A 23,030-nucleotide genomic window follows, 5' to 3' on the forward strand; every position below is an offset into this window, starting at 1 on the left:
TACCACATAACTTGTGGGGAGAATCCATTTTGACGGCTAACTATATTATTAATAGAGTTCCCCATAAGAAGATAAAGAGCATACCATACGAAGTATAGAAAGGAAAGAAACCATCCTTGAAATACTTGAGAGTGTGGGGGTGCTTGGCTAAGGTCGCGATTCCTAAACCTAAAAGGTTGAAAATCGGACTTAAAATCGTGGATTGTGTATTCATCGGTTATGCAATTAATAGTAGTGTCTATCGATTTCTGATTTTAAATTTGATGTCTCAGATATACATGTTAATACGATTAGAGTCAAGGGAAGTTACGTTCATTGAAGACGTATTTTCGTATAACAAAGTATATGAATTAAGTGGTAATAATGATAATAAGGTTATGAGACTTAGGAATGCTACGACTAGTATTGATCCTGTAGAGGATGAACCTAGACGTAGTAAGAGACAAAGGACCGCCACATCCTTTAGACCTGATTTTCTGATATATTTGTTAGAAAATGAGACTCGAACTTATAAAGAAGTTGTAACTTTCTGAAAGCACCATTCTATGAAGAGGCTATCAATATTTAAATTGAGTCTATCTTGTCAAACCACACTTGAAAATTGGTAAATCTTCCTCCTGGCAATAAGCCTATAGGAAGTAAGTGGGTCTTCAAAAGGAAGATGAAAGAAGATGGCACGATTGATAAATATAAAGTTAGGCTTGTGGTAAAAGGCTACGGGCAACGTGAAGGTCTCGACTATTTTGATACTTGTTCACCTGTTACAAGGATTACTTCCATTAGGATGTTGATTGCGGTAGCAGCATTAAATGGGTTATAAATACATCAAATGGATGTTAAGATCGCTTTCTTGAATGACGACATAGAAAAAGAGATTTATTTAGAACAACCTAAAGGTTTCGCTGTCCCAAGACAAGAATGCAAAGTTTGTCACTTAATAAAATTCTTTTACGGGTTAAAACAAGCTCTAAAGCAATGTCATGCGAAATTTGATAAAGTTATGTTATCAAATGATTTTCAAATTAATGAATGTGATAAATGTGTCTATATTTGAAATATTGAGAAAGTATTTGCCATTGTCTGTCTTAATGTGGATGACATGTTGATAAAGGGTAGAAATAATCAAGTGATTAAAGCTACTAAGCAATTGCTTACCAGTAAACTTGATATGAAAGATATGGGGATAACATACATTATCTTAGCTATTAAAATCCATAGAACATTTGGAGGGTTGGCTTTGTCACAGGCTCATTATATTGCTAAAATTCTTGAGAAATTCAAGAGTTTGAATATAGCTCCTATAAAAGAACCCTGTAGATTCTAATATTAAACTATCAAAGAACACTGTTAAAGCTAAAGCACAAAAGGAATATGCTCAAGTGTTAGGCAGTAAGTCTGTTAAGTTGCTTTACTAGTAATCCAAACGAGTTTCATTGGAAAGCTATGGTAAGAGCTTTGTGATACTTGAAACACTCAAAACCTTGCTTTGCATTACGAGAAGTACCTTGCAGTAATAGAAGGATATTGTGATGCAAACTGGATCATCGACTCTAGTAACACTAAATCCACAAGTGGATTTGTGTTCACCCTTGGTGGGGTGCTGTGTCTTGAAAATCGTCCAAGCAGACTTGCATAGAAAAATCAACCATGGAAGCGGAATTTATTGATTTAGATAAATCTGGTGAGGAAACTGAATGGCTTCGTAATTTTATTGAGGACGTTCCTGATTGGTCAAGGCTGGTACCAGCTGTATGCATACATTGTTATAACCAAGCCACTATTGGAAGGGAAAAGAACATCATATATAACGATAAGTCTAAACATATACGTTGTAGACATGATGTCGTAAGACAACTACTCTCGAGTGGAATCATAACAATTGACTATGTGAAGTCTAAAGAAAACATAACGGATTCATTGACCAAAGGGATTCCTAGGGAGTTGATTGAGAATTTGTCGCAAGAAATGAGTTTAAGGAGTATCAATTGTTGATCATTGCGGTAACTCTACCTGGATGAGTGGAGATCCCACGAACTAGGCTCAAAGAGACAACTAAGTGATGATCAACTGTTAAAACACTATGGAGTTTCTAAACTCATACTCATTCCTATGACAAGATAATGTATATATGAAGGTAAACATTTAGGCTTTTAATAGTTTCTTAATCTGATGTGTTCAGATGATGTATGTTGAGTAACATCACAAGGAATCACCTATGTGAGTGTGAAGTGAGGGTCGTTTCTATGAGAATTTAAAAAAGGCCGATTCCATAGAACATTCGCAGAACCAAGCAGGTGTCCAAGGCCAAAATGGGCACAACAATGAAGACCAACAATCTTAGGAAAATAATTGTGTGACTCCTATTGTCTAGGTATATACCAAAGGTCGACGGTTCAAGTCGCCATGACCACCGATTGACCGAGGCCATCCGATAGTTTTAACTAGAGAATGTTCAAAGGTAACCCCTACCTATCTCGATGTAATTGTTTCTCGCTGAGGAATCACACTTTGCATTCATATTCATTTGCAATATATTCACGATGAATTGACTTCTTATCCATGTGGGCGATTGTTGGAGTTTGTATCTAAATTCTATGGGTTATGAATAAGAAGTGGGTTGAGGAAGGAAATAAAGAGGGGAAGATGAAAGGGTGTGTAGGCTATAACATAAGAAGTCCCACATTAGACAACTTGTAAGAGGTGAAAAGGTATATAAGCTTCCACCTCACACTTTTAGATTGTCCTTTGAGGCACTACACATTTTGTGGATGAGAGAGGAGTTAGGTGGCCATTAGTCAACCAAACACAAGTGCGCACCGCCGCAGCCGCCGGTCGGCTTGATTCGATCGTGTGCATGAAATAAAATATTTTGTTATCATTTTTTTTATTAATTTATGTCCAAAATGCCCCAATCCGAAACGTTGCTTCCCTCTAGAATTCTTCAAAGCGAAACATTGCTTCTTGCTGGTTTTTTGTTTTAAACCGAACCAGTGCATTCAGTTTATACTGAACCGAACCAGTCACTGGTCATACTGCTTTGCAGCCATCAATCGCGGCGGTTCGCCGACGGCGTTTCATCGTGTCCGGTCAGTGTCTATATAAAGACATTAACCCATTCAGAAATTTATTTTGATTTTTCTCGTCATTACTCTGCCAAAATTTTGCATCTCTGTGCAAGCTTTCGTTGTGCATCATACATACCATAGTACTTAGGCAGTGTGGTTCCTCAAACATCTGTTGTGTTCGTTGGGGCTCCAGACTGTTAGTGTCGTCAGTCGTCACACTCTGGAGACATATATTCTTTCTATCTTGGGAGGTAATTGTTCATCAAACCTTCGGTATCTATTGTGAGGGGAACAAATTGTATTAAGGAGACACTTCCTGTGAGCTCAAATTCTTCATTGTTTACATACTTCCTTCATTCTTTTTCTGTGTGCCGACATACTGTGAGTTTGTTCTTTATTTTACTATTGCATTTTGTTTACGATTAATAATTTCATCTGCTTCATACATAGGTTCAATTGTCTCAATGATTTTATTTATCACCCATTGTCTTTTACAACAATTGAAACCTAGAATCATGTAACAAACCTAGAGCCTATAGTCATATGACAAACTTAGATTTAATTATATCTAGTACCACAATTTAAGTATTGTGACACTAGCTAGGAAAAATATAGTTTATCTTGGGAACTTGAGTTTTGTGACGTTAACTTAGTAAAAAAAATAATTCTGAGAAACCATCCACAGAAATCAATTGGATTAAAAATATTTGGAAAATTCCATATGGTATCCTAGCGTCATGGTGCTCATAATTTCTAAGCAATATTATTGCAATTTAAGTGACATGACGCTCACTCTTACTGGCAAAAAAATATTTTTCTTAGGAACCCGAGTATCATGACATTGATAATCAAGTGTCATGAGTCATGACTCATGACGATAACAAAGAAAAACAAAAATTCATTCTTCTCGGGATTCACGAGATTATGACGTTGGAAACCAAAGTCGAGTTGAAAGTTTGTGTTTTTAATGGATATAATTTAGGGCTTATTATTTGTCATTTAAAAGGATGGTCTTTTTAGATGAATGTAATATTTTTTTGAATTTTAAATTATAAATTTTTTCCTCCACTCTCTCTTCCCCAAGTTTGTTCCTTTGTCTCTCTGAAAAGAATATAAGTTTGTATCCTTTAAAAGATACACACTTTTCCCTATAATTTATGTTGTTTAGTAATTTATAATTATGTATTAATAGTAGTATATAATTATAATATTAAAGTTATATTTTTTTTACTTTTCATATCAGCAAATAATATTTGAAGAGAGAAAAAAAAGTGCAACTTTAATATTATAACAATATACTACCCTTAGTACATAGTTATAATTGCTAAAAGGACATAAATTACAAAGGACAAATCATTTTTCATATATATATATATATAGGGTTTGCATTTGTCATTTAACATGTCACAACATACTTTCCTACACACACAACATTTTGTGGGGCTCACACTTTTTGAAGAAAAAAAAACTACGGCACACAAAACGAATCTCTATAACATTACACAATCATTTTTCCTACAACATAACTCTTATAAAACCCTATATGGGATTTGCATTTGTCATTTAACATGACACAACAAATTTTTCTACACATACAATATTTTGTGGGGCCCACACTTTTTGAAGAAAAAAGAAAAAAAAGAAATTACGGCACGCAAAGCAAATCTCTATAACATTACACAATCACTTTTCCTATAACATAACTCTTATAAAACCCTATATATATATATATGTATATATATACAGGGGAATGTTATATTTACAAACTTTTGTTTACAAATTCTTACAAACTGCACTAAGTATGACCAGTTATACTTCAATCAAGAGTGTATGACCGGTCATACTTAGTGTAATTTATAAAAAAAAGTTTGTAAAAGAATCATTTCTCATATATATATATATATATATATATATATATATATATATATATATATATATATATATATATATATATTGGGACATGATCCTTTCAAAGAAAAAGTTTGACACCTCATCTGAAAATCGTTGATCTTGCCTTGATTTTAAAACTTTTGATTTGTAAGTATGTGATACCGTTGATCTTTGTTGATCTCACAATCCTACGATGAGATGTCAAACTTTTTCTGTGACACTAGTATCAAAAGATCTTGCTCCTATATATATATATATATATATATATATATATATATATATATATATATATATATATTCACATCGAAATAAAATCTAAGAACATTTAAAATACATATATGGTCCTCTGTGTACTGATTTAGTTAACCTAAATTTTTAATGCATGTATCATGATCTATACTACTTGAAAATACGGTATAATCATGTTTGAAATGAAATTTAAAACATAGAAATTATTCGAATTTCAACAAGTTGAAAAATTCCATTTTGATGTACTAGCATCTTGATGGTTGTAATTTCTAAGCATTCATCAATTCATCAATTGTAACGGGTAAGTCCACTTTATTTATACATTGAGGGAGATCAATTGCTATGCCGATTACCTGACGAACCTCTTGCTAGGCCGCTTGGATATGAACGATGATTCTGTCTTCTCAGAACCTTTTGCTTGTGGATTCATCAGTCACTCCTCGAATTAGGGGTGTCAGTTGATTCTTTTCTTTTTATTTTCTGCTTTTTAGCTTTTCTTTATGTATAAAATATAAGTGTTATGACACTCATTGGGCCAAAAGTATTTTTTTTTAAGAGTGCCATGACGTTGGAACATATAATTATATAATGTAAAAAATTTGACATCAAATCTTAACTGTTAATTTCTATGAATCTAACAATTATAATTGATTGGGTCACACTTATTAATTAATTATTAATTCATAATAAATTATAACCGTCAAATTGACAGAAATCAACGGTTAAGATTTGATGTCAAACTTTTTAGTTTGACACTTGTACAAATGATCCTGTCCATATATATATATATATATATATATATATATATATATATATATATATATAGGGGCAGTATATTCTTATACCAGTGTAAGAGTTAGAAATCTTACACTCAATCTAGAGCATTGATCCACTTGTATCCAATGGCTCACATTACTAAAAAATTAGAGCCCTTAAATATAAGTGGCATCAATGGTCAAGATTAAGAGTGTGACTTACACTGGTGTAAAATGATCCTGACCCATATATATATATATATATATATATAGGTTTTATAATTCTCATTTAACATGAGAATTCAAATTTTCCTACACACCCTTCGATTTCCGTGCTGACATGGGTCCTACATATAATTTTTTCTAACACATGGGTCCCACATGTTTTTTATCTCTACAACATGAGAATTGAATTCTCATTTAACATGAGAAAATCAAACCCCTATATATATATATATATATATATATATATATATATATATATAGGTTTTATAAGAGTTATGTTATAGAAAAAGTGATTGTGTAATGTTATAGAGATTCGTTTTGCGTGCCGTAATTTTTTTTTTTTGCTTCAAAAAGTGTGGGCCCCACAAAATGTTGTGTGTGTAGGAAACTTTATTGTGTCATGTTAAATGATAAATGCAAACCCCTATATATATATATATATATATATATATATATATATATATATATATATATATTCACTTCAAAATAAAATCTAAGAACACCCAAAATGCATATATGGTCCTGCTAGTGATAGATTATTTAACTTGCATTACTAAAATAAACATGCATTTGTGATGGAAAATTTTTGTTAATAGATTTTGTGGCAGACACATACTCATTAGTCCAGAATTGCATATAGTACTCCCCATCTGTTAGTTGAATTATGACACCATATGTCTTTCGACGACCAAGTCTGAGGGAAGAATATATTGATAATGGCATGAATTTCCTATTGTGGATGGAATTGTGAAGGTTCCAGGATGTTTGCATTTTTCAGGTAAGTTAGGCTGGAGGAGGGTTGATATAGTTTGGCTCATTCTATCTTTCTCATTTCTCTTTGGTGAATAATTCTTTAGGAAACTTTTAAATTCTCTTGTGGGCTCATTCTAAAAATTCTGATTTTTCCAGTGCATCTGCCGTTAAGCAACTTCTAGATTTTCTGGTTTGCTTGGCTGTTCCATGAAGCTTGCTGGCTAGTTAGGGGTATGCACTTTGCTGTTTGAGGCAATTTACCAGAACCTTAGGATTTAATTTCACTACCTAGAAATTATGGGAAAGTGGAATGGGACAAATTTGTTTCCAAACGTCTGAGGAAACTGAAAATAATCTCAGGAAACTTTTTTTCCCATCATTTCATTTTACACATCAAATTCTTAAACGAAAATACGATCTGATACATGGTATTTTTATTTTTCTATAGTATCAGTAAAATTAACCTAACATTCTCGAAAAAAAATTGGACTTACCAAATACCTTTTTGTAACTGACTCGGGAAAATTTTTTTCCATTATATTCTCGAAAATCTTTTTTTCCTGATAAAAAAAAAATAACTCATCTGCCAAATGCCCCGAAAGAGTGAAAGCTAGTTGGCCTTCAAGTTCTGAATTGTTGCTTCAGTTCTTTGCTACAACTGATACTGTTTTTTGCTATTTGCTTCACCAATGCTTCAAGAGAAGGCTCATTTTTTTATGCCGCAGTTGCTGAAATTTGTTGATGCACTGGCTGCTGCTTGATATTTAGGCTCCTGTATCAAGTATTTAGAATTTCTGACAAATCAAACAAATATCGAGAGCCATAATTGCCTAACTCATACGAGATTGACCCGCTACCCCAGTAGTCCAAATAGATTGAACTGCTATGATGCCACCAAATTTAATGCCTTGTAATAATATTTATCATACTAGTCGGGTTGAAACTCAGTTATTTATTGTAATATGAATCATATAAATTCATTCCATGACATTTTCAACGTAATAATCTGACTGGAAGTGCCATGAAGTGACATTTTATCCATGCATGCATAGATGCAATATAGCAAATCAATTAATTCGCTATAGAAGCGTAAATGACAAGAGATTAAATGGAAATGGGCAATTGGGAGAAGCTAGAAAAACGTGAGATTTAAGAGGCAGTGGAAATCTTGTAGCCCCAAAATTGGATGAGAGAAAAAAATGTGTACTCTGGCAACTCGAAATTTTCAAGACAATGAGTGGTCTTTTCACCCAAAGTGTACTTGCAATTATTGTGTCCTAAGTGGGGGTGATTAAATGGAGAAAAATTTCAATACTTTACGAGCCCCAAATTTGTTACTCCTTTTTAGTAAAAAAAGAATATTTTTAGGACTTAAAAAAAAATATTGGTAGAAAGGAAAAAAAAATTCTTTTAATAAAAAAGAGCATCAAACTCGATCCTCCAGATGCATTCAACTTTTTCTAGATTAAATGAAGGGAAAAGCAAATGTCATGTTACATGAAAATTTTGTTTCTTCCTACTCTCATATTGTTTTCCGTGCAAGTTTTTTTCTTTATTTTTTTTTCCTAATATTTGGTGGGTCCTACACAAACATGTGTCTGTAACATGATGTATCCATTTTCATGTTACATGACATTAACAAAACCCTTAAATGAATCAAGTTTGTGCCTGTAAAGAACATTAAGATACACCACCTCAAAAGTTAGCTTAAAGGGTGAGAGTGCCTAAGGCCTTAAAAAGGTCACATTAGTTGCCCACACAATTAATGTGAGACTATATATCTCAACACGCCCCCTCACGCAAGAGCCCTTTGGGCTAGAAGCGTGGATATTGCACAGGCCCAATTTTTGGTTTACCTTTTGTGCTTTTTTTTTATTTTTTTAATTCCACTTTAAAGTGGGGGGCGGTGAGGATCGAACTTGTGACCTTGTAGTCACTCAAGCTCTGATACCATGAAAGAACATTGGGATACACCACCCCAAAAACTAGCTCAAATGGTGGGAGTGCCCAAGGCCTTATAAAGGCCACATTAGTTGCCCACACAATCAATGTGAGACTATATATCTCAACACGCCCACTCACGCAAGAGCCCTTTGGGCTAGAAGCGTGAATATTGCACAGGCCCAATTTTTGGTTTACCTTTTGTGCTTTTTTTTTAATAATGAGGACTCTTACCTACTCCATCACAAGTATCACAATTGGATTGGTATCCAGATTCAGGTGCATCACACCATGTAACAGCTGAACCTCACAATTTGTTCCAGAGCTCTCAACTGTCAGGTTCTGATCAGATTTTCATTGGCAATGGTCAAGGTCTGGATATTCAAGCTATTGGTTCCTCTCATTTCTCATCTCCCTTTAATCCACACACAAATCTTTTTCTTCACAATTTGCTTCTTGTACTTTCTATTACCAAAAACTTAGTCAGTATTAGCAAGTTTGCAAAAGATAACAATGTGTATTTTGAGTTTCACCTATCCTTATGTTATGTCAAATCACAGGAATCACATGAGGTACTACTTGAAGGTGCATTAGGGACTGATGGACTGTATAAGTTCAATGGTGTTCAACTTCCTCATTCTTCAAGACAAATTAGGCAGCATAGTAATTCAGTGTCTCCTATTAATCCTGTTTGTAATCCTACTTGTACTCCAAATTTGTTTTCTGATTTGAATTCTATTGTTGTACCATCTCAGTGTGATAATACCACTGAATCTGTAAATAAAAAAGCAGTAGAATCAAACTACTTGTACAACCTCTGGCATTGTCGTTTAGGACATCCTCATAATGAGGCACTTAAAAATGTCCTACACTCTTGTAATATCTCCATTCCTAATAAAGATCATTCATTTTTCTGTTCTGCTTGTTGTTTGGGAAAGGCTCACAGATTACCATCTACTTTATCTACCACCAAGTATAACAAACCCTTTGACCTCATATACAGTGACCTATAGGGTCCAGCTCCAATTAAATCCACCATGGGATATACCTACTACATGTCTTTTGTTGATGCTCATAGCAGATTCACTTGGATCTATCCTTTAAAACAAAAGTCAGAAGCACTTCTCACCTTCAAACAGTTCAATGCTCTCATTTCTAATCAATTTCAAATAACAATCAAAGCCATCCAAACAGATTGGGGAGGTGAATTTCGCCCCTTTACTCAACTTGTTCAGCAGTTAGGAATAATTCATAGAATTGCTTGTCCTCATACCCATAATCAAAATGGGGTAGTTGAAAGAAAGCACCGTCACATTGTTGAAACAAGTCTAATTCTTCTTGCACATGCTTCCCTACCACTAAAATTTTGGGATCATGCTTTCATATCAGCTGTATATCTCATCAATTGTCTTCCTACTTCTTCTTTGAATTTCGAAGTACCATTTACCAAGCTGCTCAAAGTTACACCTGACTACAAGTTCCTCAAGGTGTTTGGATGCACATGCTTTCCTTTTCTTCGACCCTATAACCACCATAAAATTGATTTTAAATCCAGAGAATGTGTCTTTCTTGGGTATTCACCACATCACAAAGGATACAAGTGTCTCAACTCTGATGGGAGGTTGTTCATCTCCAAGGATGTCTTGTTTAATGAAAACAAATTTCCTTACCCTTCATGGTTTAAATCTGACTTCTCTTCCTCTCACACTTCTAGTTCTTTTGTTAATAATGTCATACCTCTTGTAACTCACAGTCCATCAGTCACAGCATCACAGTTTTCCATGATTAACTTCAACACTGACTGCATACCTGCCACAAATGCCTCATGTCCTGTTACCACCTCTAACTCAGATTCAAATAACTCATCCTCTCATCTTTCCCATACTGAACCACAAATTAATCCTATACCTCAGCTTCCATCATCTCAATTTTCCCTTACAGAACCATCTCCAACCCCATGTGATGTTCCTTCTCTGCCTGCAACTGGTCCTGCAAGACATTCCACCCGATCCTTGCATCCCCCATCCTACCTCAAAGACTACCATTGTAATCTGGCCTCAAGCTCTATTACTTCAAAACCACATTTCATGACAACATCTCTTGAACCAAGCTCAATTAAACAGGCCTTGGCAACCCCTCACTGGTTCTCAGCAATGCAAGCTGAGTATGATGCTCTTCAAGCAAATGATACTTGGACTTTAGTTCCTCTTCCACCCGACAGAAGTGCAATAGGATGCAAGTGGGTTTTTTGTGTGAAAGAAAATCCAGATGGAAGCATAAATAAGTACAAGGCAAGGCTTGTTGCCAAAGGATTCCACTAACAAGCAAGATTTGATTATAATGAAACCTTCTCACCAATGGTTAAACCTATAACAATTCGAATCATTCTTACAATAGTTGTATCCTATGGTTGGTCACTAAGACAACTTGATGTTAATAATGCCTTTCTTAATGGCATTCTTGAGGAGGAGGTTTATATGCAACAGCCCCCTGGATTCACATCTAATGACAAGTCTCTTGTTTGTAGGTTAAAGAAATCTCTTTATGGGCTAAAACAAGCACCAAGGGCTTGGTTTGATAAATTGAAAGGAGGACTATTGTAGCTAGGATTTTTTGGCAGCAAGTGTGATCCTTCCTTATTCATTCATCGCAGCAATGGACAATGTGTCTTCATGCTCGTTTATGTAGATGATATTATTATCACTGGAAGTAATGCTCTTCTTGTTTAGAATCTGATTACTCAACTTAATTCTCTGTTTGCACTCAAAGATCTTGGTGATCTTGACTATTTCTTAGGTATTGAGGTCAAAAGAGCAAATTCTTGTGCTATTTTTCTCTCTCAGTCTAAGTATATCAAAGACCTACTAGTCAAGGCTCATATGGCAGAAGCAAAAGGCATCTCAACTCCCATGCCAACCGGATGCAAATTGTCCAAAAATGGATCAAACTACTATTCTGACTCATTCCATTTTCGCTCCATTGTTGGGGCACTGCAGTATGCCACCTTGACCAGACCAGAGATCAGTTATACTGTCAATAAGATGTGTCAATTCATGTCCCAACCTTTGGAAGAACATTGGACCATTGTTAAACGCATTCTTCGTTACTTAAAGAGCACCCTTGCACATGGATTGATGCTGCAACCCAGTCATCCTAGCAACCACTTCTCTATCACTGCATATTGTGATGCAGACTAGGCCTCTGATCCAGACGATCGCCGATCCACCTCTGGAGCCTGTGTTTACTTTGGAGCCAACCTTGTCTCTTGGTGGTCAAAGAAACAAACAGTTGTAGCACGTTCTAGCACTGAGGCAGAATATAGAAGTCTTGCACTTGCCACTGCTGAGATTCTTTGGTTAAAATCCTTACTTAAAGAGCTGCACATTCAGTTTAACACTCCTCTTATCTACTGTGATAATCTAAACACAGTTGCCTTATCTTACAATCCAGTCTTGCATGCTCGTACAAAGCATATGGAACTCGATATCTTCTTTGTGAGAGAAAAAGTGATTGCTAAAGAATTACAAGTTCTTCATGTTCCAGCAGTAGATCAAATTGCTGATACTCTCACTAAGCCTCTTGGAGCTCCCAGATTTACCTCTCTTCGTGACAAACTCAGAGTTGTTGATTATGCATCCTTCAATCACAGACTGACAGACTCTGAGTTTGAGGGGGTGTATTAGCACTGCTTCTGTTTTAGCTTAGCTTATTTTGTAATTAGCTTTTAATCTTCATTTACAGCTGTCAAGTGGTTAGCTTTCTGTTAGGCTTTCAGTTACAGATGTCATCTCATATGGGTGCTGAGTTGCTGAGTCACTCACTTTCTATTCTGTATATAAGAACAATTCTTTGTATCACATAATTCAGTTAATTCATTACATGCAAATTCAATCGTTTCTTCTCTGTTCTCTTCTCTTCCCAATTCTCTTTCACCTTCCTTCATTTCTTTGAGTGCCCAATAGATGATACTGTTTAGTTGGTTCTCTCCAATTGACGCTCAAGTCTAACTTCAATTGATTGCCAATTCAGTGAGATGCAACCCTAAGTATAGCCTATGAGTGATTAGATGAAATCATCATAATTACAAATACACAATTTGAAAACTTTCGATGCATTAATCCCTTTTAACATTGAGGAGTAATTTTTGTTAACTTCATTCATTCCATGCACCTTAATTCCAACCAATGGCAACATGCGCCTTCACAATCGACATTATAAATATGTGACTACGTTGAAAGTCAAAAATATTCAATTAATACAAGAGTATATATTGACTCATTACACTCTAGTATATTGACTCTAGACAAGCTAAACCTGGGCCAAAAAGAAAATAACCTGTATTTCTTATTAGAGGAGAGATATTCTTACTATCAAAAATTTTCACTATCAACTTACTACCTATCTAATCATCATTGGATTAACATTTTCTCCCTCTTCAAAAACTTTTTAACATTCTCTCTCTTTGATCGAATGATAATTAGATGGGTAATAAGTTGATAATGAAAATTTTGAGTAATAAGAATATCCCTCCTCTTCTTATTAAGAGGATCTTGAATTAAGACTAAAGCGAATAATTCATGTGAGTAACACAAATAAGTAACAGAAACCTCTCGCTTAAAATTAGTCAAGTTTATCACTTAGTCTTACTCCATTCTAGCGATCCTTTGCGTGTCAGATCAATGCTCCATTGAAATACAAAGCAAATATTAAGTCCAATTAACAGGAAAGATAACATGCTGCCCCTCATGGTATAAATTATAGTCGAGCATGGTCGAGCCAGCTGCAAGTAATACTACCTGCCCTATAAACTATTTTAGAATCAATTAACACCATTAGTAAAGGAATTAATCAAAACCTAAAATTTCAACCAACTAAAACCAATTTCGTTGGTATCAAAATTCCAGAAAAAAGAAAAGAAAAGTGTTCTACACGTAATGCAGCTAAGAAAGTGAACTGTTAGAATTCAAATGATTACCCCTAACACCACTTTCAGCAATGTCCCCCATAAATTAAAGCTAGGTGTAAATGTTGACATCAGGACAGAAAATACAGCCTGTTCTCTATGTAACCTTACCAGTTACCAACATAAATATAGTTGGACAAAGACAAGAAACAACTGGTGTGGGGCTTCGAACTAATGTTAGCTAACAAAACCACCTCATAACAGGTAACACACCTGAATCTTCTCTTAATCTATACATCCACCATGAACATATTCTGAAGAAGCCTTCATAATGATGTTTATCCAGAGCTTCGCTGGCTTTCTTCCCATTACTTTTTATTATAGCAGCGAATCACAGAGGACGGCTTAACATCTCTCTTTCTTTTTCTATTTTCTTTTTTCTTTTTTACATTTTTCTTCTGTCGATTAGGTGAGTAACTCTGATTTCATTAAGTTATAACATTTAAAATATAGGCCAAGCTGGTACTAGCAAATAGTTAGGCCCAACTTCATAATGGCCGAAGAAAAATAGTTACAAGCACCTTAATATCATCTACGGCTGAAAAACATGAAATCTGGGTGATTGACCTGAAGCAGTCTTAACCAACCGTCAGCAGCCTGCACAAGAGAGGTAGCTAGTTGGCGCTCAAATCCACCATTAGGAGTCCACAGAGATCCTTTGAACTTGTACGAAGCAAAACCAAAAGCAGGTAAGGACATCTTAGGGACACCATCCATATCACTAGGGTATGACACTACAGGAGCTTGCACTCTTGGTAAACCTGAAAGGAATAATGCTCCATTAAAGCCAACTGATGAAAAACAAAAAAGCGGACAACTGGTTCTCAAAGACAGACAATTGCATCCCATAATAATTAAGCTCCAGAAATCATTACTATGCACCTAGAACTGGCTATGTATGCTTAAATAGAAATATTGCCCAAGATAAAAATTAAGATTTTGCAGTAGAAGTTGAGGGCAAGTGAAGAATCCCGCTAATCCAAATGACATAATAAGAATTTTAAATGCAGAGAGACAGAAAGAATACATTTTACAATTTTATTAGGAATAAATTGACCACAAATTTAACTGTGCATTATCAGGACCAAGTTTGTTAAGCAGATAATGATGTGTTGCGGTAATCATTCATGCATCTCAAGACCAAACAGAGGAAGAAAGATCAATTATTAGTTCCCAAGGAATTACCAAATAGCCATATACTTAAATGATTTTGAACCAAGGAAGGTTGAAGATATGGCTTTTGGATATCAGGTATACTGATATCTATAGAGGGGGAAGGAGATATTCTAAAATAATTTAATACTCGGAGTAAGTCTATAAATAACATATCAGGAACTAGTTAATGATTCCTGCTAACAGCCTATAAATGTAACAACAATCTTTTGGCTCAAACTAAAGTACACTGTAATTTTTCTCAAACTTTATTATAAAGCAAAGTCCAGCACAACAGAAATGAAGTAAAAACCCATCCTACCTCCCATAGATGTATAAAGAGAGTGGTATGTCAAAAAGCAAGCATCAAGATCTTTCAATGTTGGACCAGTCGGTATCCTGTAAATCGGATACCTACAAGTAAAGCATACAAAAGATCAGTCCCTTATATACCTAAAAGCTGAAAAATCAAAGCACCGAAGTATAGAAAAATACCATGCAACAGATATCCAACTAGATGGTAGTATATCACAACTTCTAAGTGTTGCCAGCTCAGGAAAACGGAATGCAAGGTCCAATATCTGTCCCCATACACAACAGCAAATATAATCAAAAGGCTAAACAAGAAAGAATAGTGATCATAAATGACCAGAAATATGTTTCAGTAAAACTGAAGAAGGTAATGATGGGACAATGAAGAGAGATTAAGCGCACTTTATCAGCCAAAGGCTCACGGCTGTAAGGAGGGTCCTGTTCAAGATACTCAAAAAGTAGGTAGCCCTGAGAATTGACAGATTCACCATCATCACTAGAAAAGACATCTTGAGGGACAGTAGGGTGGTCTCTCAAAGATAATCTGTCCATCCAATGAGGTACCTCATCTGACAGATGGAGAAGATTCCTATGCTCACTTAAGCATTTAAATCCTCTTTCAGGTTCACAATCACTGCTACCATCACTACTGGAGTCCCTGAAATCACTGTCGCTGTCCTCGCCTCGTTGCCTACCAAAATGGTATTATTGTCACACACAAAACTGAGAACAATGCAGTGCTGAAACATAAGCACCACATGCAAATTTCACATAAACAAAAACTAATAATAGTTATTCGTTAGCTTAAATTATCCAACTGAGTAAATGCCAATACTATGCAAATTTGTAAGCACCAATAACATCATGATCTGAATTCCAAGCAATAAAAAAGAACAAGAATGAGCTTAAATAAATCCTGCAATATACTGAAAATCCATAAGGAACTTGCTATCAAAATTTTAAACATTGTCTACCGAAATCTTCTGTATTGTTGCCTTGCATTTAGATTCACACGTTTCAAATAGTGCAAAGATATTAAATACCTCAAAGACAGAAATACTTTTTAAGCAATATATATATATATATATATATATATATAACTTAACAGTAAGCAAAAAGAAACAACCCAATAAAGTATGAAGTGAACGAAGGAAAAAATGATCAATAGAAGGCAGCCACAAAAAAGCACAAACAACTGCTTCTAAGAACACATTGGCATAAACAACCACAATAATTATGGTTACAAATTAATATCTAATATTTCCAGTGCAAGAGATAAACAAAGTCAAGCTGTCATAAGAGATCAAATTGAAAGGAATTATATCCATAATGATGAAGCATACTTACGAGAGCCTCTGTAAGCATATTAAAATAGTATACAACATTGAAGTGCTGAAAAAATTTATCAAAACAATTTCACAGTTCTTGTTCAGAAAAACTACATTTTAGCATTCTACGGTACTACATTTTAAGTTCCAAAAACAAGCCAATACCATAATAATTTTTCAGACAGGAAAACAAGAAGAAAAATGCTTTGGCACACACACAAATGCATAACGTTATCATATCAAAGTGATCAAGAAACAGAAGGAGGCAGGGTATGCCAATCCCCTGCAGAAACTTTTAAATCTTAACCAAGTTAAAGAAGTATTTAGTTGTATAAGCCTATAAGGTAAATATTTACACCAAAAAAGCACAAATACACCCAACCAGCTAATGTTATCACCAAATTTTATGTCAAAGAAAATTAGTTAACAAAAAATAGGGTCAAAAGAAAGCAGTATACCTTGACTGTAAAGAAGGCTTAACAGTTGTGGCATATATTTGAATTCCAGAAAGATAGGGGACATAATATTGAACAACACTATCATTGTCATTCAGCACAAGTGGCACTCCAGCACCATATGCACTCCACTCCCTGAAAGATTCCCATAGATCACCAAGAACAAAGTATGGCTGAAACTCCACATTACTCATATGAAATCCTCGCATGGACCTCTGTAATATTCAATTTACAATCAAAATTGAAGGATAACCAGTGTACAACAACCTAGTTCCCCAAGATCAAAATATGAAACACATTTAATTCATTTTCTATAATATATATATATATAGGGGTTTATATTTCTGCAGCTACTGTACGTAGCAATCAAATACTTGCCATATATATACTTGAAAATATTAAATGCGGAGAATCATAACCATACAAAGGATGAAAGCATTAAATGTGGGGAATCATAACCATACACCTGTCGTTGTTGTACGTAAAGCGGTTGTAGAAATGATTTTACCATATATATATATGTATTTGTATTAATTTTTCTTATTTAATATTTATTTTTTCTTAATCTGTTCTTGCTTTTACATGGATTCATTGATTGTGTACCCAACTAATTAGGGATAAGGGCAATGTTAAAAGTGGTGGATGTTCATAGCTGTCATCATTCCATTTTCCTTTTCTTCGGATAGTAACCACCCAGAAGTGATATAGCAAACAAAAAAGGAAAAAATTGAGAATTTATCATGTAACCTTTTTATCAATCCTTATTAATATTTATAAACATTTTATACATCTCCCAATTTAGAAACCAAAAATTAACCTTTCCTTTCCTTCCCTACCCTTCCCCTCCAAAATTGATACCTAAAAAATAAAGAGTCCAACCAATAAAAGGGTACCCCTATTGAGTCACAAACATAGAAGTAAATTTTAACGAACCAAACAAGTACTAGACAACAATAAATAACTAAACAAAATAAATGCGAATCCTTCACTAGCCCAACCCAGCTTCAACTTTCAACAACACTCTCTAGCGACCAAAAAAAACTAGGATTCCAAGTTTATTTTTTTAAATGATATAAAATTGTGTTCTTTTAAGTGAAAGAAAAAGATACACAATGAAAATCAAGAATAAAGAAAGTAAGTAATTTTTTTTTTAATTTAAATTTTAAACAAAAAATACTAATTTTAACTAAAATTACTGTCATTTCTCAAAAAAACTAATAAACAAAGTGCATTACACAGAAAAACCAAAAAAACCAAGCGTTGCCAGCAACAAAAAAGTTTAAACAAAAACCAGACCTTAGATAAATACTGAGCAGGCACAGAAGGCGTAATTGCCTGCAAGAACCGCTCGAGATTACTCAACCGGTTCGACGCCGGTTCACAAGACGGCACGGCAACGGTCTTCTTCGGCTCATCAGAACCAGTCCGGTCCTCCGGCTCCCTGATCGATTTCTCTCTGGCCGATCGGCTCGCCGTGACGTCACTGTGAGCTCTACGCAGTATATCGTTGTCAACACTGTGCATGAACCGGCGCGCCTGAACCGGTTTGTAGAACCGGTCCTCTCCGCGGCCACGAGCGTAGTGTAACCCACTAGTACCCAACATTCCTATAACACAATCGAAAGTCGAAACCTCCAAAAAAAGAATACTTCTTTATCTGGTTTTCGATAAACCCTGAATGTGGTCAACGATTTTGGATAAGCTTCGTTTAATAATTATTTATTTAATGTTTTGAGATTGTTCGGAAGCAATTTGATTGGAGGAATGAGGATCTGTTTGGTTATGGGTTTTGGGGGGAAATTTGGGGGTTTTGATTATGGTTTGGATGTTTGGGTTGAATTAAAGGGGGGAAAGGGTAAACACCCGAAGGTGTATGGAGGAAGAAAATGGATCTGTTTGGAGAGTGCAGTAAGGTTTGGGAGGAAGAACAAAGAGCAAAAGGATAATTTGATGAAAGGGGGAAGAAAAATACAGAGAGGGTTGGAAGAATGCGAAGGGAATGAAATAAAATGAAGCAGAATCAATGGAGGAAAATGGAAAGACAAATACTAACGTAGCAGGTTCCGAATAACGGATGTGCATACAGGTAGAAAACCATTTCTTTTCTTTCTTTTTTCTTTTAAAAACCAAATTGAATTTTGATTTATTCTTAGTTTTAAACGTGGGAAATAATTATATCATGTTGCTGAGATAATTATTTCATACAACAGAGACAAAACAATGGAGTCCATTATTTCATTCTATTTTTTCAAAAAAGTAGTGGACCCCGCTATCTTGTCTCTGTTGCATGAGATAATTATCTCATGCAACATGAGATTAATAGATTCTTTTAAACCAATGTTATTAAACCTCACTCCGTTATTGACTCAGTTGAGGTTCTAGGTCACTGGTTCAACCACATGACCCGATAAATATATATAAATCTACAATTTATATTAAAAAAGCTATAAATATACTTAAATACTTGTAATGTAAAAAATATACCAATTTCAAATATTTTAATATGAAAATAATAAAGTACACATCATTGTCCAACAAAAGATCAATCAAACATATAATATTCGTGATACTAGTGTTTCAGGTTCAGTAAACGACATCTCTAACTATAAATCAAATTAAAAAAAAAAACATTTGTATAAAAGGCCGTATATGTAAGTTAATAGGCTACAAATCACTCAAATATTTCAAAAACAACAAATCATTTGTATTTGAGAGTAAAAAAAAAAAGACATTAATTTGTGAAAATAAATTAGTTTTTTTAATAGACTGGGTCGGGTCACCGGTTGAACCGATCGGGTCATCGATTTTTACGAAAATAGGTCGGGTCGCACTGGGTCACATCGGTTCTGTAACATGGTCGGTCCAATATGAAAACCAGACCGGGTTACATGATCGGTTCACCGGTTTCCGAGTCGACCCGGCCGGGTCGGTCCGGTTTTTATAACATTGCTTTAAACATTTAAAGCAATCTTATTAAAAATGATCCCATCAGTCACCCGGTCGAGGCATTGGATCATAGAGTTATTGGTTAACTAGTGGGTTATTGGTTGAATCGCATAATCCATTGATTATATTTATATTAAAAAATCATAAACATACTCAATAACTAAAAAAAAGGTAAATTCTAAATATTTTAATGTAAAAAATAATAAATTATATATTATTACCAATAAAGAATCAAATTAACATATAATAAACATATAATGCTTGTGTTCAATAAACGATATCTCTAATTATAAATCAAATTAAAATTCTCTACATAGTGCATAATTAAGATAATATTAGAATTGTAGGTATATAACATATGTAAGTCAATAAGTAACAGATCACTCAAATATATCAATTATAATTTTTTCTAAATTAACTGGGTCAGGTTATCGATTTTCATCTAAATTTGTCGGGTCGCATCCGGGTCCAATTCATGGCCGAGCAGTTGCTTTAACCAAATCTATTATATGACTAGTTCATCGATTTCGATCCTGTCCAAGTTTATTAACAATGATTTAAAGATGGTTTTAGATTAAGAAAAAAAACAGATTTCAAAACTTAAATTTGGTTTATATTTGTCTTTTGATTTAGAAGTTCTATTTGGAATTTGAAAACACAAATATAGTTTAGATTGGGTGAGTTATTAATTTTAACTAAAAAAAAAAAACCAAAGTTAACCTATTGATTTTAGAATTTAATAATCTATATATGGAGCGACCATTATATTATTATCAAATGATATGTTAGTATGTTATTTAATAAGTTTAATAAAAAGCAAGTTATCATACTTTTAAATAATTTGAAAATATAATTTTTAATATTAGGGTCAAGAAAATTCACACTTAATTGTTTTGGACCCACCATGCACCATCATCTGTTCAGTGATGCACGAACACGGGACACGACACGACACGCCGACACGTTAATTCTAAAAAATTAATGTCATATTTCAAGATGTTGGGACAAGTTTTGATATTAAATAAAAATTTTAATATATATAATATAATTTATACTTAATACATATAAGAGTCCACAATAAGTCATATAACCAATCAAATATTTAAATTTCATAACATAAATATAAATATAAATAATTTTTCGTACTTTGTTAAATTTTCATGTAAAATTTCGTAACAGAAAAAAATTAATTTATAAATTATTTCTTTTATATTTAGTTAACAAAATAAAATTAATATTTTTTAAAAAAAAAAAACGTTTCCGAGCGTATCCGAAAAAGTTGATCACGTGTCAGAGAGTTGACCGCGTGTCCTCAAATATTGACCGCATGTCGAACACGTGTCCGAGCATGCCCAGCATGCAATTTTTTTTTCAAATGTCATGTCCGTGCTTTGAAGCATCTGTTAGTGCCAAACTAATAATAGACTAGAATAACCATCAAGGAAATGGCCTACATACTTAGGGGTGAGAAAAATTAATCTTACTTAATAAAAAAGTTTAAAGAGGTCTCTTGAGAGAGAGAAAAAAACAATTTAATTCAACTTTCAGGGTAATGAAAAAAATCCCAAAACTATTTTCTTATGTTATGATTTTTTTTTCTATTTTTTTTATCTAATTATCTTTAAATATTTAAACATATTTTTAAGGACGAGGTTATTCTTTTTTTTTCTTATAATATCTTATTATTAAATCTTAACCGTTAATTTTCGTAATATTATGATTATACTTTATTGAGTCATATTTATTAATTAATTATTAATTCTCAATAAATTATAAATATTAGGTTGACGAAAATTAACAATTAAGATTTAATAACAAGAGGCAGTAAAAAAAATATAATAAATACAAACAAACATCATCTTTACTTTCATCTCTAACATCGTACTTGTTAGTTGTTACTCGTACTTAGATGCAGAGGTGGCAAAGTGGGCGGCCCGCCCCGTCATTAACCCGCCAAAAAATGAGTCAGTCCGTCTCGCTCCACTTTTGAAAGTGGACTCAAAAACTCAGCCCGTCCCGTCCTGTTTGGCGGGTTGAGTGAGTTGCCCCGCCAGCGCGAGCCTATTTTACACTGACCCGCCTCGATCCGCTTATGCCCGTCATTAACCTGTCAAAAAATGAACCCACCCCGCCCCGCTTTTAAAATGGGTTGAAAAACTCAACCCGACCCATTCTGTTTAGCGGGTTAGACGAGTTGACCCGCCGAGCCGAGCCCGTTTTGCCGGCTCTACTTGGATGTTAATATACACTTTTTTAGAGTTTTTGAGCCGTGTATTCCAAATCAATTTATTATTTTGAAACAAACTAAGTTGGAGTAGTAATAAATGATTTATATGGAGGGTACTTTAGAGAAACAGAGGTGGCGGATTATGCGGCTTTATCCGGGGAAAGATCAAATATTGACGAAAGCAAGCTGTGATTGGTGGAAAGGGAAGGCATTCGGATTTGTGACTAAGTTGGGGATCGATATGTTGACACCTGTATTTTGAAGAATTTAAGAAGCGTGCATGAATGAGATTGAAGGGAGTAGTAACATTGGAGAGCCTGACTATTTCTTGTCCATATTCTCGTACAATTTTTTCTCATATTACTTTGGTTTTACAAGAGTTATATCGGAAGAAAAGTGATTGTGTAATATTATAGAGATTCATTTTGTATGTCGTAATTTTTTTTTTTTCTTTTTTCTTCAAAAAATATGGATCCCACAAAATATTGTATGTATAGAAAAGTTTATTGTGTAATGTTAAATGACAAATGCAAACCCCTATTACTTAATAAAGAATAGAAACATATAATAAAATGTCATGATTATTTTACGAGTAATACTTTTTTTATGTTACATAAAAAAATTATTATCTCTTATTCAAATAATAAATAATAAAAAATTGAAAGTAAGAGAAAAATAATTTTATGAAACCCATTTGAAAAGTGTGAGTATAGAAAATAACACTCTTCTTATATAACATAAAAACATTATTCTTATTTTATAGCGTTAT

General features: G+C 34.1%; 1 protein-coding gene across 1 annotated transcript; it reads right to left on the bottom strand.

Moving 5' to 3' along the window:
- Window positions 1-13,790: 13,790 nt before the first annotated feature.
- Window positions 13,791-19,129, bottom strand: LOC133311202 (uncharacterized). The gene is made up of 6 exons (XM_061512216.1): window positions 18,385-19,129; window positions 17,092-17,303; window positions 15,708-15,996; window positions 15,489-15,574; window positions 15,316-15,407; window positions 13,791-14,602 (listed from the first exon to the last, which is right to left on the bottom strand). The coding sequence occupies exons 1-6, from the start codon at window positions 18,691-18,693 to the stop codon at window positions 14,370-14,372; spliced, it is 1,221 nt and encodes a 406-aa protein (XP_061368200.1). The 5' UTR covers window positions 18,694-19,129; the 3' UTR covers window positions 13,791-14,369.
- Between the last annotated feature and the right edge of the window lie 3,901 nt (window positions 19,130-23,030).

This window comes from Gastrolobium bilobum, unplaced genomic scaffold (assembly GCF_033153095.1).
Source record: "Gastrolobium bilobum isolate Gb01-03AN ecotype WA unplaced genomic scaffold, APGP_CSIRO_Gbil_v1 utg8591, whole genome shotgun sequence".
Classification (NCBI taxonomy): domain Eukaryota; kingdom Viridiplantae; phylum Streptophyta; class Magnoliopsida; order Fabales; family Fabaceae; genus Gastrolobium; species Gastrolobium bilobum.